General features: G+C 36.8%; 2 protein-coding genes across 2 annotated transcripts in view; one reads left to right on the top strand and one right to left on the bottom strand.

The window, feature by feature from the left end:
* txndc5 (thioredoxin domain containing 5) lies at positions 1 to 20199 on the top strand. Its single transcript, XM_079806810.1, has 10 exons — positions 1 to 309; positions 1274 to 1426; positions 2287 to 2392; positions 6091 to 6187; positions 8740 to 8855; positions 8948 to 9034; positions 10868 to 11017; positions 11719 to 11801; positions 14376 to 14505; positions 18502 to 20199. The coding sequence occupies exons 1-10, from the start codon at positions 137 to 139 to the stop codon at positions 18622 to 18624; spliced, it is 1218 nt and encodes a 405-aa protein (XP_079662936.1). The 5' UTR covers positions 1 to 136; the 3' UTR covers positions 18625 to 20199.
* bmp6 (bone morphogenetic protein 6) overlaps positions 19757 to 25556 on the bottom strand; it is a 67755-nt gene continuing 61955 nt past the window's right edge. Inside the window, exons 5-7 of the mRNA XM_079806808.1 lie at positions 22267 to 22343; positions 22004 to 22114; positions 19757 to 21918 (exon numbers count right to left, since the gene is read on the bottom strand). Of these exons, the coding sequence (XP_079662934.1) occupies positions 21769 to 21918; positions 22004 to 22114; positions 22267 to 22343 (338 nt within the window). The 3' untranslated portion in view covers positions 19757 to 21768. The remainder of the gene's footprint in view (positions 21919 to 22003; positions 22115 to 22266; positions 22344 to 25556) is intronic.

Raw genomic sequence — 25556 nt, 5'->3', positions numbered from 1 at the left:
ATATCATACGGCTCGTCAACACAACTGCTGAGTTGTGGTAGGATTTTATACTGATCAGCTGTGTCTGCTAGCGGCACTCTCACTCACACACTCATTTAAACTCACAGCTCCGCTTCATTCACAGGCCTGCTCAGTTATGAACATGACGCCGTTTTTAACGAGTTTTATTTATTTGGTGTTGTTATGCAGTTGGATAAGCTGTGATAATGACACAGAAGAGGATGAGCACGCCAAACACACATACACGGTGGAGATGTTCAATGATGCCGTCTCTACTGCTCCACACTTCGTCATGTTCTACGCGCCCTGGTAAAACGCAACACCTTCATCAAACATTTTCATTATATTCAGATATACATAAAGTGATGCATGTATTGGGATCAGTGTCGTTGTGTTAGTTTTGGGTTGAATTGCTGCAATGTTTGAAGTGACTAAGTCCATTAGCCTCTTTAATCTTCACCCCTTAATAAAATAGAATTAAGTGGATGTAAAGTTTCTAATGCACGTTTATATCAATGCACAAAGCACTGCCTTTTGATATTAGAGTGATGGTGATAATAATGGACTTTGGTGAAAAGTAAAATTCCTGCAGTCATAAAGTTTTAGTGTACGTGGCAGAGCATGAACAGTCGTGACATTCGACATCACTTCCTCGTCCTCTTAAGTTAAAAAAAAAGAAAAAAGGAAAAAGATACCATAATGTTTTAAAAATGTGCATTGGTAATAATACTGTGCTTCATGTATGGATGGTACTATGGTAATATCATATTTTTTTTTGTCATTTTTTGGACTTAACCATGATTTCAATTTCCCCAACAAAGGGATATATACAGTATATATATATTTAGATCATGCTCTGATTTCAGAGCCATCAAAGCCAGAACAGACAGACACACAATGAGTGATTCCAAACTATAAACAATAATAAAGAGCTTGTCCTCCATTCGAATTAATAGTGTTTTGCATTTTGGCAAGTACTATTACTATTGAACACCTCCCAAAAATGGTGTTCTGAATCGTGTTCTGTACTTTATTTTATGCACTTTTAAATGTATAAATATGTGTTTTTAACTTGGGAGTGATTCACAGGCAAGGCAAATTCTTTTTACTTGACCAATGAACTTTATAACTTTAGCAGATTTAAAAAGTTACTTTAAGTTAGTTATGGACCATCGCTCTCTTATGTTGTGAAACATTTGTAATATGTGACGGAATATGTAATATAGTAGTAAATAGTATGCTAAAAGTGTTCAAATGTGTTTGTGGTGTGCAGGTGTGGTCACTGTCAGAGGTTGCAGGGGACGTGGAATGAGCTGGCTGAGAAATATAACAGTATGGAGGATCCTCCAGTGTATGTTGTGAAAGTCGACTGCACAAAAGACACTAAGTTTTGCTCCAGTGAGCATGGGATCCGTGGATACCCAACGTAAGCATTACTGCTTCATTAGTACTGTATGTTATTTAACACCATGGTCCTCAAACAAAAAAAGACACGTTTTGAGATGTTACACGCACAGAATGAGAGTAAAAATTATTCATATGTTGTGTAGTGTACTTTGATGAACTTTACACTGAACTGACTTCAGCTTAATTATGACTCTATTGTCTTTTTTTAATTCTGTTTGCATTGCTCATTGTTCCCTGTTTAACACTGATAAAGGGTTACTTCACCCGGAAATGAAAATTGTAATTTACGCACTCATGTTCTTTCAAACCCGTAAGACTTTTGTTCATCTTCGGAACACAAATTATGTTTTAATGAAATAGAGATTTCTGTCCCTCAATTGACACTTTTGTTCATAAAGAGATTGTAAAACTAATCCATATGAATTGTGTGGATTAGTCCAAATTCTGAAGAGACACGATTGCTTTATATGATGAACAGATTTAATGTAGGCTTTTATTCAGATACATTCATTAACTCTCATATCAGATATAGTAAATGGAAGCTCATGCTTGCTTGACATGCGAGAACCAATGAGGTTCATCATTCTTGTGTTGCGCTGCCATTTGAGCTTCCGCAAGAACCAATGAAGTTTGTTCTCATGCATCAAGCAAGTACTGTTGAGCTTCTTTTTATGTTCGCTGATCAATGTTTATTGTTTATAGCTTTAAGCTGCTTTGAAACGATCTGCATTGTATAAAGCACTATATAAGGTCACATGACTACTTTGTGGGTGTAAGAAGTTTATATGCATGATTTATAATCACCTGACTTGACGGTCATGTGCTTCAGGTAAATATAGTTTGATGAATCATTGACTAACTAACTTTGTTCTGTTACAGTCTGAAGCTGTTTAAACCTGAGCAGGAGTCTGTGAAGTATCAGGGCCCGAGAGATTTGCAGGCAATGGAGAGCTGGATGCTGAAAACCCTGCAGGACGAACCTGAAGTAAGATCACAAAACTGTTGAAATTTGCTTCTGGCTTTTGTCACCTGGCGTGAGTATGGGACAATAACCTCTCCCCTCCAGCAACCTGTCTCTCACACAAGATCGCTGCAATAGCAAACGACAACGATCAATTTAATTCCTGATGGATTAAATCAAATTCATATTTTTCTTGTTTGAGAAGCTGTTTCACGTGGATATTTGGCACATTAGGAAAGAACTATTGCTTTAAAAGCATTTTGTGTGAATCTTGGTCAATGTGAAAAGGCCCGTTCAAACAAAGGATAACTATAACAATAGATATAATTCTAAAAATAGTTCTAAATATACTGTGCATTCGGAAAGTATTGACAGTGCTTCACTTTTTTACACATTTTGTTATGTTACAGCCTTATTCCAAAATTGATTAAATTCATTTTCCTCAATTCTACAAAAAATACCCCATAATGACGCAAGATAAGTTTGAAATCTTTGGATTTATCAAAATAAAAAACAAAAATGTACATACGTTTTCACAGCTGTTGCTCAATACTTTGTTGAAGCACCTTTGGCACCAATTACAGCCAAATAAAGTATTTTTGAGAATGATGCTACAAGCTTGGCACACCTATTTTTGGGCAGTTTCTCCCATTCTTCTTTGCAGGACCTCTCAAGTTCCATCAGGCTGGATGGGGAGCGTCGGTGCACAACCATTTTCAGATCTCTCCAGAGATGTTTAATCGGGTTCAAGTCTGGGCTCTGGCTGGGCCACTCAAGGACATTCACAGAGCTGTTCCGTAGCCACTCTTTTATTATCTTGGCTGTGTGCTTAAGGTCGTTGTCCTGTTGGAAGATGAACCGTCGCCCCAGTCTGAGGACCAGAGCGCTCTGGAGCAGGTTTTCATCAAGGATGTCTCTGTGCATTGCTGCATTCATCTTTCCCTCGATCCTGACTTGTCTCCCAATTCCTGCCACTGAAAAACATCCCCATAGCATGATGCTGCCACCACCATGCTTCACTGTAGGGATGGTATTGGCAAGGTGATGAGTGGTGCCTGGTTTCCTCCAGACGTGACGCTTGCCATTCAGGGCAAAAAGTTCAATCTTTGTTTCATCAGACCAGATAATTTTGTTTCTCATGGTCTGAGAGTCCTTCACGTGCCTTTTGGCTAACTCCAGGTGGGCTGTCATGTGCCTTTTACTGAGGAGTTGCTTCCATCTGGCTACTCCACCATACAGGCCTGATTGGTGGAGTGCTGCAGAGATGGTTGTTCTTCTGGAAGGTTCTCCTCTCTCCACATAGAAACGCTGGAGCTCTCTCAGTGACCATCGGGTTCTTGGTCACCTCCCTGACTAAGACCCTTCACCCCCGATCGCTCCGTTTGTACGGGTGGCCAGCTCTAGGAAGAGTTCTCGTGGTTCCAAGCTTCTTCCATTTACAGATGATGGAGGTTCATTGGGAGCTTCAATGCTGCAGAAATTCTGTACCCTTCCCCAGATCTGTGCCTCGATACAATCCTGTCTCAATTCCTTGGACTTCATGGCTTGGTTTGTGCTCTGACATGCACTGTTAACTACGGGACCTTATATAGACGGGTATGTGCCTTTCCAAATCATGTCCAATCAACTGAATTTACCACAGGTGGACTCCAATCAAGTTCTAGAAACATCTCAAGGATGATCAGAGGAAACAGGATGCACCTGAGCTCAATTTTGAGTGTCATGGCAAAGGCTGTGAATACTTATGTACATGTTAAAAAAAAAAGTTGTAAAAATTTGCAAAGACTTCAAACAACTTCTTTCACATTGTCATTATGAAAAAAAATATAGAAGTTAATCAATTTTGAAATCAGGCTAACATGGCAAAATGTGGGAAAAGTATAGCGCTGTGAATACTTTCCGGATGCACTGTAAAAGAATAGCAGAGTTCACACCACAGCTATAACGGTAATGGCACAGAGAAACAATATTGTTGGGAATTTCCAGCTGATGAACAGAACATTGTCAGCCAGTCAGCAGCTGATGACATAACTGCAGAACGCATGTAACAACTAGTAAGAGATGTTTAAGTAAATTTCACTCCCCTGGCCTCAAGAGGCGCACTAGTGCCTGACACTAGAGGCTGCAGTGTTTAGTGCCCTTGTTAGTGTGTGTGCGCCTCCCATGCCGAGATATATCCAGCTGCAGCCCGCAGCACACCAGTTTCAGAACACCATCCACAGAACCGGAAGTGAGCGGCGCTACCCATACACATTGTTTTCATATGGAATTTAAAGTTACTTTTCATGCAAGAGAAACATGCATTTAAGCCAGTAAGATGTGAACAGAAGCATGAAGGAGAATATGTTGAGTTGTGATATTTCTGTCATGATACATGTGGTGGTGAACAAATATTGAATCTGTTCACGTCTTTCACGTTTTATCATTAAAGCTTTTTTTGCATTTGTCAAAAGATATTATTCGTCTTAATATTAAATAATTATTAATTAATAAAACATATTAATTTTGTTTTCAGGGATGAAAAGACTTTCATCTTTTCACGTCTTTCACGTTTTATCATTAAAACTTTTTTGCATTTGTCAAAAGATATTATTCGTCTTAATATTAAATAATTATTCATTAATAAAACGTATACATTTAGTTTTCAGGGATAAACACAGTATTTCTGCAGAAATGCTATGATATGGGTTTAAGAGTCGCAAGTTTTTGTTTTAAGTTTTTTTGCATGTTTTTATTTTTATGTGCCGTTTAAATTCGTTTTAAACCTATTATTTTAGAAATATTTTATATATGTCCTATTTGTTTTCTTTCAGAGAAACGCATGTTTCACTTTAAGGCCTTGTATTAAATGGTTATTTTTATTTGACATTTGAAAAATAGAAATGTCACATTCTCTGTCTATTATTTTCAATCGAAATAATACGATTGAATAGAGAGTCAAATGGGAAACACTTTATAACATGTTACAAATGTATTAGGCCTAATATATTTTTAAAATAAAAATTAAAAGTTGTAGTATTGTTAAAGTAACAATAAACTACAGTGTTTGTGTCCATTAACATTAAATCTCATAGGCTATTTTCTGTCAGTATTATTTGGAACAACATGAATGTGAACTAAATAATATTAATATATCTATAGTCAAATGAGAAACACTTTACAACATGTTATACATTTATTCATATTTTTTTAATAAAAACTGTGTATAGTTTTAGCCTGTTTCCATGAAGTATAAACTACTGTCTTTGTATTCATTGATTTAAGCATGATCAATAGGCTATGTTTTAAAATGTTGATCATTGTACATCATGACATGCATATTATATGAACAGAAAAGTGACTTTATTTAAAAGTATTGTTGACATCGATCCGATCAAAATCCATGTGAAAACAGCTTATATTTATCAAAAGAAAATTACATTTATGGATAGCGCAACTATGACTGTTTAAGCTCGCCCCTCACTTCCGGTTCTGAAACTGGTGTTCTGAAACTGGTGTGCTGCGGGGCTGCAGCTGGATACTATTGCCCATGCCGAAAACGCTGGTTTGAATCCCTCTCAGAGAGGTGTAAGTAGAGCCAGAGGGGTTACACGCGCTTCGAATAAAGAGAGATCGAATAGTTATTGTTATAGTTATCTTTATAGTTGTTGTGAACGGGCCTTAATTCTAAAATGTCACTATTACATTTGTTCATATTTTTTCTTTCACCCATTTCACCCCAGGAGCCCCAGAGTGAACCCGAGCCACCCAAAGTTCCTGAACCCAAACACGGCCTGTATGAACTCACAGCCAATAACTTCAAATCACACATCTCTAAAGGTAGTAGCCCACAACCAGACTTTTATATACACACTCTAAGAAAAGATTTGATGTAAAAAATATATCCTTACAGTTGCATAAGTAATTGTAATGAGATATCTTACAGTATTTTATTTGTAAACCGTTCATCCATAAAATGAATTTTATATATTTTAAATATTTTCTCATAATTTCTGTCCTTTCATAGACGGACATAAAAAATAATCCATATGATCCAGGCTGTTTCAGAAGCAATTAGGTTTGTTCTGGCATGTGACGCACATGTTTGAGCTGCTTTTGACCATATATGATGTGGCAAATTGTATCAGAGCAATTGTATCTCTTCACAAGACTAGGATTAAACCGCTTGATTCATATGGATTCATTTTACGATACTTTTATAACCTTTTTTGAATCTTTGAAATTTTGGTTACCTAGATTTTACACTGGTTATTACTCACAAGCCTGAAAACATAATGACTATATATACTAGGGGTGGGAATCTTTAAGTACCTCATGTTCCGATCCGATTCTAGGATTCCAAAAACGATTCTTAATCTACTTTTTTCTTAATTAGTTCACCGACTTGGAAAAAAAACATAACATAACATAAAATAAAAGCTAGTTGTAAATAACAAAGAGGAACAACTAAACATATTACAAGCAATAAGCAAAGAGTGCTTTAAGAGTGATTTAAGAGTATCTGCACGTTTTCCATTCTCTTTGCATGCAGATTGATGTTGTTGTTTTCTCTCCTCTCTCCCACCCCTAATACACTGCCCGGTCAGTTCTTCAATACTTGACTCTTGCATCAAGAGTTTGGTGAACATAGTCACTGCAATAAAGATCCAATCATATCATAGACACCTAAGCATTTGCCTATTTCCAAACTGACCTTTTTGTTGTTGTTTGGGCAGCAGGGCTTGACATTAACACCCGCCATTTGGGGGTGTATTTCAGCTGTGGTGTGTAACAGTCACTCCCACTAGCCATGGGAGTAACATTTTATTGTAGTCTTCTCAAAAGGCATCTGTTATTATCACATTATAACCTATCACACATTTATGAATGCAGTGTCTAATAATCAGAGGCGTTCAGATTAGCCAGAGTTTTGTTTATACTCAGAGCACGCTCTCACTCACTGAAATCTGCGTTCTCATCATAAACAACAAAGCAGAGATGTAGGCCTACGTGCGATGTACGTAGGAGATTTATTCATCTTACAGTGATTTATTTTTATGTTTTTGTTCTATTTCAACAGCGAAAATAGTTTCAAAGATCACAGCAGAACCATAGCGCATCTGATGTGACTGGCATAAAGTTGGCTTGACGTTGGACTCTCGATATTTGCTAATTTATTTACGTCTCTAAAGTTACTTACAACATTGGTACACATTTCTAACTTCAATAGCAGTAAAGTGTTCATCTAGGTGTCAGGTATGATGCACAATTTAGATTTTTGATATTTAATAAAAGAAACTGTCAAATCACATGAAAATATGGATATGTATTTCACTAGGCTACTGTCTGGGCTCATACACAGAATATCCTAGATTTGAATGTCATAGCAGATAGAACACTGAGAATATTGCTCGAGAATAAATCTTTTCCTTCTTTTTTTTCAGACAAGCAACTGTTAGTGTTTCTCTGTCTAGATTAAGGAGCTTTACACACAACCTCATCAGAGCTAAATAGGTTTATTTGATGACCTTTAATGTACACTTGATTTGGGTGTGTACAGTGGCCATTTATATATAGCCAACAACAAATTTCCCAACAACTAAAGTGGATACCAGTATATATTAAATTAAGTTAATCACAAACAACTGGTGTAAGCACGCTCTTCTTTTCTTAGCATTTAAAATATACGTTTTGATGATGCAAGTTAGTTACATAAAATTATCAGTATTTCTTATACAATTAATTTATTTCATATATTTTTCAAACATAATGTGTGGTTTTTGAAGGTAATAGCACCTGTTTTTCCCATATTTTTTTTTCTTTATGAAAATTTTTTTGGCAGAAAGGGTGACTTTTATAGTCTTGGCTTTGGTACAGTTTCAGCCCTTTTTTCACCCCTTTTATGCTACATGTTCCGTCCGTTAGCCAAATAACTGATTCCTGTTTTGAGGAGAGGCAGGAAATGATGCTCTTGCTTTGCAGAGCTGTTTATGTTCCCCACTTTCAGCTGTTGGAAGCACATGTAAAAGATGCATAAACCTAATGTGGTGCTCACCAAGTTTGTCTTTTTATTTATTGTGCAGTCATTTGAGTAATGCTTAAATCAATATACTTCCACGTTCAGGACTGTACTGTGTATACTTTACGCATTTCAGTTGATAAATAGCTCTGTAACGTCATATGGTTGTGGGTGGCATGACTGTTGAGTAGGGTTGGGTATCGTTTGAATTTGAGCTATTCTGATTCTGCTTATTGAGCCCAGTTTCGGTTCCAATATGGTAAACATACATATTTATTTTGTCTTTTTGCAAAACATTTTGTTGCTATCCTGCTTGAGAACTAGATCTTGCTGTTGCATTTTGAGTTTGTAACCTTGCCATTGTCCTCTGCAGGTTCTCACTTTGTGAAATTCTTTGCTCCGTGGTGTGGGCACTGCAAAGCCATGGTTCCTACATGGGAACAGCTCGCCACCAGCTTTGAGCATTCAGACAGCGTCAAGATCGGCAAGGTGAGAGAGGCCATCATGTTTTCACTATTTTTATTTTCTACATTGTAAACTGACTGCTGTTTTCTGATTATTTATTTATTTGCTTGCTAAAGGTGGATTGCACACAGCATTATGAAGTGTGTTCAGAAAATCAGGTTCGTGGTTATCCCACGCTGCTCTTCTTCAGTGATGGAGAGAAGGTAAGGACCTCTAGCGTGGCTTATGATCACCAAGGCTGCATTTATTTGTTCAAAAATACATTAAAACAGTAATATTGTGAAATTATTTCAACTTAAAATAACTTTTTTCCGTTTTTATATATTTAAAGTGTAATTTATTTCTATGATGGCAAAGCTGAATTTTCAACAGCCATTACTTCAGTCTTCAGTGTCACACAATCCTTTAGTAATCATTCTAATATGCTGAATTGCTGCTCAAGAAACATTTCTTAACAATGCCTCGTAACATCAGAGTTTGTACGAGTACTTGTAAAGGCATGTCTCATCAGATAAAAGTAGGCTACTTTCAATAAATGGACCAATATATAAGGAATAATTTTAGCTGTGTTGCTATTGCTATGTGTCATGAGTAAGGAATTAAGTAGGCAAACACTCCGCAACCGCGAACGTCTGTAATGTGCGTCTGATGTTTTTGAGGCTGTCTACACTGGACACATCAAAGTGAACATAAGGTACATTTTTCTTTCTGAACCGGTGCATGAGGATGTGGTATCGCAGCGTCCATTGTAGAATGTAGCATCGTAATGCCTCGTTCACGTTGATGTGTTCATGACCTTTTAAATCTTTGAAGGAACTTGGCTTGCACTCCTGTACCCGAAGCTGAATGTCTTTCCCCATGTAATGCGTCAGTAATGGTCCAACAGCAGCTAAACACTGGTTCCGCCTGCTACTGTAGTCATGTCCCAAACTCCCTCTATAGAAGGTATGCATTGACGTCACTTTCCCACCAGAACACGCCCCCTTAGCCGGCAAAAGAGCTGCTGCATGACTGGATTTAATTGGGGAAAATGCATAAAGCAACGATTATCAGTTTAAATTAAAGGTTAGACTCGATACAAGTGTTCCTTACAACTTACCAAAGATCCAGTGATCCATGGATATTGACATGCAGCCAGGATTGTGTTTCCTGACATTTATATTATGCCTGATTTTGACGCAGGGGAAATGCATAAAGCAAATTTGCCTGTGAACGCTTTCTTTAAATACGATATAGGTAGGTCGAAATCCGGGTGATCACTTTAATATATATATATAGTTTATATCTAGTTTTTGACAAGCGTTTATTTAAAAACATCAAATTAGGCAGAATATACGATGGTAAATTCCAAAATTCAACTGATAACTGCAAATCCACTTTTCGCTGCCTGGAGTCAAGTTGTTTCTGTGAACTGCAGCGATCCATTTTCTCTTTTCTGTAGCTTTCAGAAGTCTGTAAAAATAATCAAATAGTCAAATCTGCTTGTACAGTCAATCGCGACATTCACGCTGAAAACCAATGCTGCTACTTTTTTTGCCACCCAGTGGTCGTAACCGCAGTCACTCTGGCCGGTGGTGGCGTCACGCGCGCACCCTATAGGTTGAGCTGTAAAGAGAAGGACTGCTCTCAATGTTTTGGTTGTGCCTGAGGGGCTCAATGTTTACACTTTGGGGAGAAAAACCTATAAATGCATTCTAATAATAGAGATTAGTTTTACTTTTACTATCCCTTTTGAGCAATTTAATGCATATAAAATAAATATGTAACAAGATCTTACTTAACCCAAAGAGTTACTTTTTTTTCTCATTGATTTTTCAGATATTCTGTTACTTTTCTACAATTCCTACGATTTGCACCTGGTGACAACTAATTCTATTAAAAAAATCCTATGGGCTTTTGTTGGAGTCACCCAATCCAAATGTATAGACCAGAATGTCACACATCACTTAGCAATGCCTGCAAAAACCATAATAAAATGCAATTACCATTATTGTTTGGAGTAAAAAGTAAGCTGTGCACATGATTTCTGTTTTCAGATCGATCAGTACAGAGGGAAGCGCGATCTGGACTCATTTAAAGAGTTTGTAGATAATCAATTGAAAGCTGCTGAATCTAAAGATGAACCTGTGATTGAGAAGGAGCATGCTCAAGAAATCCCACCCAGCGCTGAACCTGACGAACTGGAGGTGTGTGTCTGTTTTAGTTTTCTTACAATACGGGTTTTGTTTGCAAATTTCCTGCTTGGCACCATAGAGATTTCATTCGTTTGTATGTGCGGGCAGATGTTTGAACAGCGAGCTGCAGACTTTGGCCCGTAGACACAAATCTGCATCTTGAAACCGAGGTAGTAATTATGGGCAGAGCAGCTATTTCCTCCTGCTGATGCAAATGTACATGTGTGCGTGCGCTTGGGTTGGTGGGCCGGAGTGGAAGGGGTGGGCGGGGAATTTAAAGAGCTGTTATTTTGTTTTGTTAATTGGCTTTCCTGTCTAAGCTTGTCTTTTATAAAGGGATTCTGGCCGGATTCTGGATTGTTGGATGGCTAAAATTTCCCTCAAGAGCTGTTTCATAGTTCTGGATTTTATTTTTATTTATTTTTTTCAGATTGAGGATCATTTTAAAAGATTGTAAAATGTTAGACTGTGTTCAGAACTGGTGTTGTAATTAAGGAAACTAGCCAGTTTCCCAGAGAGGTATTTAAACTTCTGCAGGATATGATAACCTGTGGAGATTCTCTAGGGTTTATACCATGAGCCGTTCTGCCCTGTAACACGAATTGTGTGCTATTAGTGTAATTAACACATTAGTTAACAAGGAACACAATCTAAAAGTGTATAATACGTACAAAATGTGCTGCCACTAAAACATTTCATTTTGTTTCTCTCAGTCTAATGTTCTGGTCTTGACTGAGAGCAACTTTGATGAGACGGTTGCCAAAGGACTCTCCTTCATCAAGTTCTATGCCCCATGGTAAGTGTTAGTAGGGTCTCATTTGGCATTTCGACTGGTAATGTATCTGTGGTCTGATTTAGTGGCAGGTGGTGCTGGCCGACATGAAAAATGATTAATTCATGATGTTTGTGAAATAAAATCTAAGCAGCATCAGTATTAATATACGGTACTATAATTTTGGTAACACTTTATTTTACAGTCCTTTTTACATATGTTACATGTACTTACCATAGTAATAACAGTAAATTATGCATAATTACATGCAACTATCACTCAAACTAATCCTAATCCTACCATAACCCTAAAGTAAGTACACGTAGTTCATTAATAATACTCAGTACTTAAATATATAATTACATTGCAGGGCTCGACATTCATATTATTAATATTATTAAATGTAGGCTATGCTTCAGCTTTAATTTTATATTCTTAAATTTGATCAATAAATGAAACTTGATTAAGACACTATAGGACTGTTACCAATCAAATTAAATAATTTATACTGAAAAATTACAACTGTAATAAATAATGTTATGAGATTGTTGTAAATATTTTTTTGAATAATACAAATAAGAAAAGTTGGAAAGAATGTTTAAACATGAAACTAAATGTAGGTGACCGTCTTAATGAGCGAGTCATTGAGTCGATTCGTTCAAACGGCTGATTCATTCAAGAATTAGGTGGTCGTTTATGAATAGGTCATTGAATGAATATCTCAAAGATTCAAACACTGAATCATTCAGTAACACACTGTTGCTGTGAGATGCGTTATGGTTCCGTTGTGTCTTTGTTTGGAACTATTTTCGCTGCTGAAAACAGTCAATATTGTATCTAAAATGTAAGCGACTTGATGTTAATTGTTTACGGAACTGTCATTTGAAATCAGTGTCACATTTTCAATCGTGGTGGTATTCAGGAAAACGGCACTCTTGCTCATGTGATGTTGCTTAACTGTATCATGTTATAAATATAAAAACTCCACAATTTGAATTTTTACTGCCGTATATTAACTGAGTTTCTTCGTTTGAGCGGCACTGATTTGTTTTGATTTCTCCTCGAGAGGCAGCGCATGCCTCAACAGCGCAACCTTGTTACCGTCAGTTCATTATACATTATTATCAACTATCAATCGCCACTTACACTAAATAAATGCAGAATCATTCTTGCATTTTAGTGATTCCCTAGATATTTTTTTGTTTTTGATGTTTTAATCTGGATACTTGTCCGGTCGGGCAAGTATAATTCTCTTCAAAAAATCCACTTAATATCGAGCCCTGCATTGTAACAATTACACCTTACAATAAAGTGACAATTAAAAAGTGATAATTTTTATGAATCTTGTATTTAGAATTTTTTGAAATCATTTTTTTTTTATATATATATTTAAATTTATTTCAGTTTTAGTTTATTTCTAGTTAGTATTCTTAAAGCTTAAACTAAACAAAAATTTTGAAATGTTGCCTTAGGAACTAACTAAAATAAGTTTTTCATCTAATATGTTTATTTTAGCTTTTATTTTAATTAACAAAAATATTTTGGTAACACTTTATTTTACATTGCCCTTGTTACATGTTAAATGTACTTTATAATATTAAATTATAATTACATGCGACTAACCTTAAACCAAACCTTAACCCTAGCCTTAATTATATAGTAAGTACATGTTGTTAATTAATATTACTTAGTACTTAAATGTATTGTTACACTGTAACAAGGATACCTTAAAATAGTCTAGCACCAATAAAACACTGATTTATCCAGTAATGAAACAAGTGAGGTCTTTTTAGAAGTCATTGAATCATTCATTCAAACCAATTTTAACTCTAGTAAATTGCATGTTATTTTGTTTAGTTGTCTATTCAGAATTGTGATTTTCCTATTTTTTTAAATAGTGATTCTCAATTTATCCAGAATCGTGCAGGTCTAGAAGTGGTTAAATACTAACCGTGAAACATCTTGGCACGGTTATAGAAATATCAACTTTCTTGGAATGCCATTTGTCAAATTAGATTAGAGGACCTGAACTAACTGTTCTATATAGGGATTAATGGGTACATTGCTACAAAATGGATTCTTAGAGTGTTTCTTTTTCAAAATATCTAAATATTACAAATGAAAGTCAACCTCCCAAGATATTGGTAGATAAGAGTTGCTTTCAGAGAATGTATTTTTGATTATACCATGGTCTCTCTGAATTGGCTGAAAGTTGCGTATTTAAACTGGTGAATTCAGTTGCAAAAAACCCCAACAAAAAATAATTTTAATAACTAGATTTTTTAAATATTATAATTTTAAACAATATTTAAGATTTTAACTTTTTAACAATTTTTCTTTTAGAGATTGATCCAATGACAAAATACTTATTTATTTTATTTTTTGATATTGCCAAGCCTTGTGCAATGACGTGTGTGGTTGTGTGTATATATTTCCATGCATGCACACTTGAACACACAGTGTGCTTCCCTCCCCTATCTGTTGTTCTGATCATCTTAACACTTCCTTAGTGGCTGATCAAGAGACCCGCCTGTCCCTGATTTGCTGAGATCTTCCCCTCTCGTTCAGCGACTCACGCAATGTGTCCGTGTGTTTAAGGTGCGGTCACTGCAAGAACATGGCCCCTACCTGGGAGGATCTATCTAAAAAGGAGTTTCCTGGTCTGACTGATGTGAAGATTGCTAAAGTGGACTGCACAGTGGAGAGAACACTCTGCAACAGATTCTCTGTGAGTGCCGCTCGTATAGTCTGGAACACAAAGTCATGGGTCTGTGGGGGGAGGGATTGTGGATGTTTGAGGAATGGGGTTGACATAACTTCATATTAGTGGCAGAAAGTCATTTCTTTTTTAGTGAGCTCATTCTTTAGTCAGTCATATAAGTTAGTGCTGTCTACCAGGAATGGAAGTGTTAACCCATATGTCTATTTTTTTGGTTCCATTCCATCTAGTGTTAATTTTGTCTGACTTTTTTCTTTTTTTTTAAGGACTAAAAGTAGACTAAAAACTCGTCCCATTTTTATGTTTGGTCAATCTATCCTGTTTTTTTTGTTTAGTCAAGTTTTAGTTGACTAAAAGGCTGGGAATTTAAATCTAGTTTTAGTATAATGGTTAATCACAAAAAAATCTGAATTATTGCACTTTCACCTATAAGAACAATTCAGAAGAATGTCAACTCGTACGCCTGCCATGGTTTATTTTGCTCATTTACCCATCTAGTTTCCTGATTTATTATATTATCATATAAATTAACACTCTACGTTTATGTAGAGAGTAACTCAAAGTCTTCGCTCAAAAGCTAAAACGGTAAAATTCCTAATAGTAATTCCAATAATTCTAAATGGTTAATGTATTTCTACTAAAACAACATAAAAGACTGTTGTTGTCAGTCAGACAGGGGTTGCTTTAAGTGAATTTATTCTGCAACCATAATCACAAACTATATGGTCAAGATCGATGTTTGGATTTATTACAGTTCATCACTTAGATGATTTAGTTGCAGCAAACAGCACAAGAGGCCACGTGAAAGAATATAGACTCGCTTTATTTGATGTTTAGAAGAACTCCAACTTGCATGTTTGTGCAACTTGCAATTGTAAGCAGGTATTTTTTTAAATACAAGTACAGTGTAAAAACGCGTATGTAGGCTACACAATAAGTGCATTGTATCTAATGATGAATTTAAATGTTAGTACATGCAGTCAAAGACACCTAATATAAAGTCTGTTTTCTAAATTTTATTGAGAAATTTAGGATGGGAGAATTAGGAGAGACATTAGTGTTAGGGTTTAGAGTTTTTATTTTTTCAACTACATTTTAGTCGTCTTTTTTCTTCAACAATATTGCAGTTAGTGTTTAATGATGTCTAGGTTGTTGTTTTGTATTATTCATGGAAGAAAAAAAAGATTCTCAACCAGTATTTCTTGTCATTTGTTAATTTTGTTTATGAAATTAACACTAATCCCATCTAGTGATTCTAGTTCCTAATCATTATTTTAGTGAATTTTGTTTTAGTACTTTTGTGGAAGAAGCAAGCTAATTAGGCTTTTGTTGTTTTTTTGTACACTTATTTCGTTAACGGTTCGTTACAGGCCATGTCACATAAAAAAAAATCCAGTCCTTTTTCAAATTATAACATTTCATATTTAGATCGCATTTTAGCTGTTTTTTGCCATGGATGCTTGCATCGCATTTAAAGGGATAGTTCACCCAAAAATAAAAATTACCCCATGAATTACCCCCCCTCCCCAAGCCATCCTAGGTGTATATTGTCTTCGATTGTATTTGTCTGAACGGAGTTATATAAAAAAAATGTCCTGGCTATTCCAAGCATTATAATGGCAGTAGATGGCAGCCCAAAATTTGAATCACACGAGTGTATCCATCCATTATAAAAGTAATCCACGTGGCTCCGGAGGGTTAATAAAGGCTTTCTGAAGCGAATCGATGGGTTTGTGTAAGAAAAATATCCATATTTAAAACTTTATAAAGTAAAATATCTAGCTTCCGACGGACCGCCTTCCGTATTCAATTTACGAAGAAAGTGTAGCACCTCTCATAGTTCAAAATGCTTGCACTACATCCGACGACATTGCCGCACCAGTTATGTTTTTTTCCGTAAGTTGAATACAGAAGGCGGTCTGCCGGAAGCTAGATATTTTACATTTTAACGTGTAAAATATGGATATTTTCTTACTAAAACTAGGGGTACATGGAAAAAATGTAGAAAATCGCTTGTCTCGGTTCGGAGTGTGTGCGTCGCACGGTTCGACGCATGCGCAATGTATTCTCGTGCCCATATGTTACCTCAGACAGTGGGTGTCCTTTTTGTGCGAAATAAGAGGTGTGTGTGTGTGTGTTTGTGGACATACAGTAAAGTAAAAGTGGAGTGCTGCAGGTCACGTCACGTGTAGAAATGCAAGTGGGAGAGATAAGGAAGGCTGCCCGGAGTTGGAGGATGCGCCAGCGACGTATAGCAGGCAGGGCAGATGCAGTGCGGAGAGCGGGAGCCGCGCGCGCCCGTTGCGTATACACACACGGGCAGTGTTTGTCTCGCGCAGCTGAACCGCGGCTCGTGTATTGCAAATACAGACAAATATTGTCCATTCTGTCACATTTTCCGGTGTTCTCCTCCGACCCCTGTCTGTCTCATGCTTTGATGGGCAGCATATATCTGCTGCAAATGCTACCGTGTTCCCCTCTGTCTCATACACACATGCATATAACATGTTGTATATAAGTAGTTCACATGATAAATGTAACATTTAAAAGTTAAGATATGCCTCTAGCCTTTGCAGTTTGTGCAAAAACTTCTGGCAGTGTTGTGTTTTCGTGTACTTATTTATTTATTTTCACAGCGCTGGATGTCATATGGTGATTGTGAAACACACGGAACACTTCATGGTGAAATTTGTTAATCTGGTCAGCTGAATTAAAGCCACAGTGCATTGTTCTGATCAAAATTGATATGATTAGCATGAAAAATGTTACGCCAATGTGTTGGACTCGGTAGACAGCCAATTAGGAAACAACTTGATATAACAATTTTTTAATACTGTATCCTAAATTGTGGATGATTAAGCTATATATATCATATGCTGAAGTACATTTCTGGAGTGTTAACGATTAAAAAAAAAACGCAACAAGAACCGTACAGAACCGAAAACCGTGACCCGAAAACCATGATACGAACCGAACCATGGGTTTTGTGAACCGTGCCACCCCTAACTAAAACTGAACAATTCGCTTCAGAAGGCCTTTATTAACCCCCTGGAGCAGTGTGGATTACTTTTATAATGGATGGATGCACTTTTTTTGGGCTTCAAATTTTGGGCTGCCATTCACTGCCATTTATTAAGCTTGGATTAGCCAGGACATATTTGTTTTATTTTTTATATTACTCCGATTGTATTCGTTTGTAAGAATGTCATATACACCTAGGATGGCTTGAAGTTGAGTAAATCATGGAGTAATTTTCATTTTGGGGTGAACTATCCCTTTAAAACACAAGCAAATAAAATTGAAACCCCATTACTTTAATAATTTGGAGTGCTCTACATACGGCTCAGTGTGCCAGACAAATGTTGCTCTTCATCTGAAGTGCATGACTAGCCGTGTGTCTGAATATGCCTACTGCCCTACTATAAAGTATGCGAAAACCAGTACGTGGAACTGGAAAGTATCCGGATGACCTACTACTCCAGTGAGATTCTAAAGTGCGTATCTTATGGACACTTTACTATCCGATGAGGCTGCAGATGATGTGAATGGAAGTGAAGCGAGACAACGGACATCGAAGGTCACATGGCAAAGCTAACATGCTGGATCTAGTACATCCAGGTTTAATTTATACTACACACATTCATACTATATAGGGTGAATCAGGGTGATTGGGGCACGTTTTCCCATTGAGATAACTTGGAAAGGTTATTACAAATCATATGTAGTACCTTTCAGGCACTATGCAATTTTGGACACAACTTAAAATTACAATAGATTTCAGTAGAATTTGATGCAAGCATATTGCAAACAAAACGTTTCTAATTGGTTTTAACCATTTGTATAAATTTTTCTATATTGAATAATGTTGGTCTCGACTCTTACCTGTGCCTACAAATGCTGGTGGTGGGCAGCTCACCACATTTTTTAATAGAGCAGTTGATTTGCTGCTTTTTTTAAAAATGGATATCTAAATGTATATAAACTTTTAATCCTTGTTCTCTATAGGTGCGCGGATACCCAACACTCCTGATGTTCCGGGCGGGGGAACAGGGGGAGGAGCATAATGGAGGACGGGACTTGGAGAGCTTGCACAGTTTTGTCATGAAGCAAGCAAGAGATGAGCTGTAACTCCTCCCTCATTTTCCATCTCACACACTTCCTCTACAAGACAACAAACAACATTTACTATACTGTCAGAAGGACTGCTTTTTCTTTTTCATCTGCTGAAGTGAGGACAATCTCTTCCACATGATAAAATGTGAATGTACATGATTTCATCTTGACCAGTTGATGAGATTATTAGTAAAACAACCATACACTTTAATTTTTGCCCTTCCTCCATGAAAGAAACAGTTGTGGATATGTAAAAGACACCTCTTCAGATCATCACATCGTCTAAGGTGCATATTTTATAAATGTCAATTATGAGGAAATTCAGCTTAGTTTATGAATATCAACTAAGACTAAAAAATGACCTCAGGGAGACCATCTAAAGAAAATAATGGCATGTACCTGTTGTCTTTTCCCTTTTTCTCAATTCAGTGTAAAATACTATAGGATGCACACTTGCAAAACAGCACTTTGACCCTGTATGTGGTCTTTCAGTTGGAATTTCAAGTGTTTAATTTGTGGTATTAGGTTTCAATTGGTTGTACATTGTTCAGAGGTTAAAAAGAAGTAAACCAGACTAAGGTAGTTTGTTAGCCAGGTTGGTAGACCAGTTTAAATCAGCCAAGATCAAGCTTCAAATCTGTCTTCTAAAGCTGCTTAGTGCTCTTAGAGGCATATGAGTGGGGTAGACACATTTTTAGACATTGCCATTTATATTGACATTTTTTTTGTTATTTTCTCAATGATTATAAAAGTGAAACCATGCAGAATAGATCATGTGTTGTAGTATAGTGACAGTTGTTTAAAAAAATAATTTAATTTGAATTACAGTACAGGTTGTGAACGGTTAAAGCAGTTACGGTACAGTGATAATATTTTTTTTCTTAGAAAAGTTTGTTCTACAGATGTGACTATTTTGCTCGTCATTTTTGATTAGATATGTCTCTTTAGACTGTTTGAGTCTCAATCTTTTCTAATTTTTGTCTCTATAATGCAGTCTTGATGGTTTTCACATGCAGTCAACCACTGTACAGACACTAGCGTCACCTGGTATCATTACTTAAGGAACGCTGATAGTACTTGTAAGTGTTCTCTGAAGCTCTCCAGTGGTTTCATTGATTTAAACAAATGTAATTTACATTTTTTCTTTGAAATGTTCCCACACTTAGATGTTTATTTTTCTCTTTTACTGGATCTGAAAGAGAAGGAAGGGAAAAGCAATCAGAGAAACCACATATATTCAGTGAAGTCTTTATGAGAGGCACATGGTCAAGGCCGGCCTCGATGAAAACGCAGTATTTTTGTCCTGTGTGAGAGGGGTAGACACATTTCCTGGGGGTTTTTGTACAAAAAAAGGCACATTGACAGATTTCATAATAAAAATGTCTTTTTCCAAAAATAGCTGTTTTAATTTTTTTCCTTTACTCTTGTTATATGATCTCTGTGGTATATGATTCATAAAAGGAGCAATAAATAAACTGTAAAATGTACAAGTATTTACACACAAGCATCCAAATATGGTTAAGACATGTAAACAGCAGTTTATGGGAGGTATGTGATATAATTAGGGATCATAAAAAATGACAATATTTGGAAAATTGTTATTGCTTTTACTACTTTCAGCTGCCTGTTAACAGATTGTTTCAACAGAACAATTCTTGGGGGAGAAATGTTATGATTTGGGACCAGATTTGGATACAGCTGAGTAGGAATGCCCACTGGCAACCAACAGTACAACCCAATGCCATCCAGTGATGTGATCACTGTCACTGTGAACTAAGCCATCCAGGTTTGGCTGGTTGCCATGGAGTTCTATTGGCCTTTGGTCCTGTGGCAGTGAGACGAATGGGAATACAAACACCATTGATATTTTCCATTCATGCCAGAGGAAGAATGACATTCTGGAACCATAAATGTTATCAAATATTGTGAACTTATTTAGTTCCAGTATTGGTATAAAAATGGAAACGGTTATAGGTTCTCAACCTACAAAATAAGGCAAAACTTAAGATATCGCTACAATGATGAAAATACACACATGTAGCCAGTCCAGAAAGAGCTTTGTACCATTCAACGGCTCACAGTGAAAAAAAAAAAAAGATGGATAGCTGCATAGTAAAAGTTTGATAATAAATATTGACATCTACAGCCCATTTGCGGATGTTGGCACAGAGTATGGTTTTGTTGCTGAAAAACCTTAAATTATCCATAGGTCCTTGTGTCTTGTGGGAGGTTTTGGATGTAAGCCATCCGAGGTGCAGGTGTTGCAGGAAAATTATAGATCTGTGGTGTCGGGCGGCATCAAAAAACAGTTCCATCCTTGGAACGCAAACATAATGGTTCCGTTCTGCTGAAGTAACCACTCGCTCTGACTCACCGATGCAAACCACAGGTAGTGCAGAGCAAATATTGAGAAACTTAAAATAATTTGATTTTTTGAGACCTAAAATAGAGTCCTGTGGGTTGAAGTGACTTCATCATAAATACACAAAACGGTAGAAAGTTTCCTGTTCTGATTTCTGTGCTTTAGGACAGTTTCAGATGTTAAATGGGTCATATCGTGAGGAACCAAAGAAAGAGCTACTGTAACTTTCAGAACTCAAATTGTCTATTTATATTGGGGAGGAAGTTCCTGTAAGTTGCAAAAACAACTTGTTCTGGAACTGACTAACATCAGACAGATAAAGACTGTAGAACAAGATGTCTAAAGGCACAGCAGCAAAAAACAAAACAAAAAAAACATCCCGTTTAATTCCAAGGGTCAAAGAGAGGGTGGAAAATAGTATTGGCTCTTTTGGTGAAACTTTTGTAACATTACAAGGTGACCTCTTTGAAGATTTGGTATGTTTTAAATACGTACTGCATTTTAGCTCATCATTTACATTCCCTTTGTATGTCTTTGTTTTGGAGTGAAGACATCAGGTTCGTTTTCTGTTCTGTAGATTCAGATGTACATCCTCTTGGCAGTTTGTAGGATCTCATATGTCGTATGAGAAATGGCCGTGTGTGAAGATTAGGAGAAGCAGCAAACCTGGATCCACTGTTGAGACATTCTCTCACATTTGTTCATAACTCTTGTCTTATTTAGTTTTGTCAGTCCTTACACACATTTGTCTGTGTCTGCGGTGCAGCGGTTGGGCAGGAGGGTACGTGTCCCTTGTGTCAGTGGCAGCCACATGAGCGCACCACCATGTTCTTGTATTTTTTCAGAATGACGTTGGAGTTGTCGTCATAGTAGAGCACGGAGATCGCGTGCAGTTTGGTGGGAGCACAACATGGCTTTGGAACATTCTCTGGATTCATAAGATGGACCTGAAAAGTGGAGCAAGATTTTTAATTTTTTTTTACTTACTGCTGTGAAATAAACTTTTTACTTTTTATTTTATGAAGAACTCACCAGTGTCTGTACTATAGCATGATTAGTAGCATTCATATGGGCGTTTAGGGGAAAAGAGCATTCTCCATCACAGTAGTTTGCTGCGTAGCCCTCGGGTGCAATAATCCAGTCCTGACAAAAGACATTTACAATTAAAATGGCTGCCCACACTAAAATTAAACTTAAAATAGAATCAACACATATTATTTTATATGCAAATGGAGGCTGAAGGCTGCTCCAGTATGACATCTTTAATGCTGCATATGCATGTCCTTCATATTTACCTGCCAGCCCAGTTCTCTAAAGCTGACGTACAGTTCATGCTTTCTGCAGGCGGTCTTCTGATCACTGTTGTTGTAATCTGCCATTCACAGAGAAGAGAGACATTAACGCATACTAGGTTACAGTATAACATACTACACATTAGGCTTTTAATAGTGATTCTTTTTCTTAAATGGATCCCTTCTGAAAAAGTGTGCTTAATTGTATTGAATGTGCAGTTGCAGTTGCCTACCTCAAATCATAAAAGTATATTTTCAGTGTACTTAGAGTACACTTTACTGTTTCTTAGCTAAATTAAGTACAGTTTTAAAAAGTGAACTTTGTAATAATGTCAAATTAAAAGTTTCCTTTAAAGGTGCAGTGTGCAGATTTTTAGCGGCATATACCGGTGAGGTTGTGAATTGCAATTACCCACTGCTCACCCCTCCCTTTCAGAGTGCATATGAGAAGCTACGGTGGCCGACACAGGACAAAAATGTCATCGTCGGAGAGAGCAGAGAGTGACGCGCTTTGCAGAGAAGTTTGTCCGTTTAGGTCTACTGTAGAAACCTGACAGCGCGAAATGGTGATTTCACTGTAAGGGGACCCACGGTGTATGGAGATAGAAATGGCTCATTCTAAGGTAATAAAAACATAACGGTACAGTAAGTAAGGTCTTTGTACTCCACTGAAAACATAGTTATGTATATTATATTGCATTTCTGTCAATAGATCTGCATAAAAGGGCTACTACACACTGCACCTTTAAATCATTATGTTTTTATAATCTTGTCGTGCTTTAATGAAAGACACTCATTGTGATGTGCTTACTAACAAAAATATACACCTAAAATGAAAATTAACTGAATTTGAAATTCAAATTGCAGCAGAGAGTCACTTTTGACCTTCTTTCCATCTTTATTCCATACAGTGAAAATAAATGGTGACTGAGGCTTTATTTTTAGCCTTACATTTTCTTTCATGTAAGGAAGAAAGTCATAAGCTGGGTTTCTATCCAAACATTAAGTGAATCTTTTAAAAGTTTGCAAAAAAAAAGTGAATTGTGTGCGTTTCCATCAAGTTGTTAGAGCGGAAGAAGGTGGTATTGGTAACCTAATAACCAACAGTATATTAAGGGTCAATTAAGGGATTTTTTTTTTCATCACTTGCGGAAGCTTGTTTTCGCCACAGAATAAAACATTTTAAAAGATAATTGTGACTTTTATCCCACAATTGTGTTTTTTTTCTCAGAATTGCGAGATATAAAGTCAGAATTGTGTGTTATAAAGTCAGAATTGTGAGATTTAAAGTCAGAATTGCGATATAAACTTGCAATTTAGACTTTTTTTCTCTCAATACCGAGCTTATATTTCATAATTCTGACTTTATAACTCGCAATTCTGACTTCTTTTCTCAGAATTGTGAAATATAAACTCGCAATTGTGAGTTATAAAGTCCAATTCTGAGGGGAAAAATCTTTTTTCTCAGAATTGTGACTTTATATCACGCAATTCTGACTTTATATCACGCAATTCTGACTTTATAACTTGCAATTGCGCCTTTATATCACAAAAGTCAGAATTGCGAGGGGAAAAAAAGTCGAGATATGTGAGATAAAAAGTCGCAATTACCTTTTTTTTTTTTTTATTCTGTGGCGGAAGCAAGCTTCCATACGTTTCTGATACGATATTTCAAAAAGTGCATAAAACCAGGATGATGGATACAGCGATAGAGATTTGGAACATGAGGGCGAGTAAGACATTTCTTGCCAATCACATGAAAGGTCTTTGGTGCACTATTAACCAATATGGTGACTTTAAAATTCCTCCATTTAAAGTTTGTCTCAATACAAGATTAAAGACAATATTTGAAGTCAGCCTGCTAATCCTGTCAACATGACAACACACCTGCTTTGTAACATAATGTGTCCTTCAGTTGCTGTCAGCAACATTTACAGTTTATTTCAATTATCTGTGCGGCTCCACCCTGTGACCTAGCTACATGTCAGCAGCAGGTAGGCTTGGGTTTTCTGAAGGGGAAGGTCATCTCTGGCACTGACTCCTGCTCTGAATTCAAACTCTGACACATTCTTTCCACTGGTGTTCTCATACAAATATGTTTCTTTTTTTTATTTTTGCTAAGTGCAGTGGAGAGGGAGAGGAGAGAGAAAACTATGATATCAGTTCAGGCCAGCTGCAATCCCTTCCTGTTTTTTTTTTTTTTTTTAGAGTTCCCGCCCAAAGAGCATAACTTTGACCATCCAGAGATCTTGCTGACCAAAACAGTGACAAGACATGCCATGCAAGAGGGTAGTTAGAAGAAGTGCCCCCACATAGATTTGATTAAACGTACCCCCCACCCCCGCAACCCGATTCCATATAAACCACACTTTTGCCTTGTCTGGGTGCATAATGGCTGTTATACTGTTTGTTTTCTTTTCACACAGGCTGCTGAAGCCCGCATAATGAAGCCATACTGTAATTCATTACTGTAATGATATTATGATGTAAGTAAATTAAATTTACCGCTCTCGTATGACAAAATATTATATGTTGATTCAACATGACAATGAAATGACAATGAACCCTTTTCTTCTAAATATACACAATATTTACAACTCAGCCAGCCTGGCAATTCCACACAACATCACAGCCCAGCTGGGCTCAACAACACTAACAACATTCAAGTCAGTCAGGAACCTGGTGGTAATGTTTAATGCAGGCTCATTGGAAAAAAAACGTGCCTGTGGCGACATTTCTCCAAAAAGATGTTACGTTGCCTTATGTTTCTTGTGTTGCTAAAAGAAAAGTTTTATTTGGAACGTGAATCTGTTACGTTAGTTGTTGCAGGTATCATGACAGTTCGGAAATGAAAAGTCCAGTGAGTGGCGCTTAATGCTCAATCACATTTGAAAATAACGTACAAACTACACTAAAACATAAGCAAAGGTGAGATATAAACACGTTTGCTGAAGCAAACATGCAATTTACTCAAGCGCTCCATATCACAAGTGCAATGGTGTCCCAGGTGAACTACTGAGCAAGTCTGCTACTTCAGAAAAGCCACACATTTGGAGCTGTTCATGTGAATCATAATTTTGATAGTTATTCTCTATCAGTAAGCACAGTTTCTGAACTCCCTAAAATGCCTAAATTGTAGTCTTCAGTTTCTTCCAGGAATGTACGTCACAATATTTCGAATTTAAATAATTCTCGTCCAAGGCATATGCAAAAAAGGGGCGAGGCCCGGCTGAGTTCCGTTAGTAGTTTGTTGAAACTCACAGTTATGGTAATTGAAATTTCCGAAACTCACG

The sequence above is a fragment of the Gobio gobio genome, assembly GCF_949357685.1.
Source record: "Gobio gobio genome assembly, chromosome: 23".
Classification (NCBI taxonomy): domain Eukaryota; kingdom Metazoa; phylum Chordata; class Actinopteri; order Cypriniformes; family Gobionidae; genus Gobio; species Gobio gobio.
The sequence above is the reverse complement of the archived record's forward strand: the minus strand, read 5'-3'. Positions and strand labels throughout refer to the sequence as shown.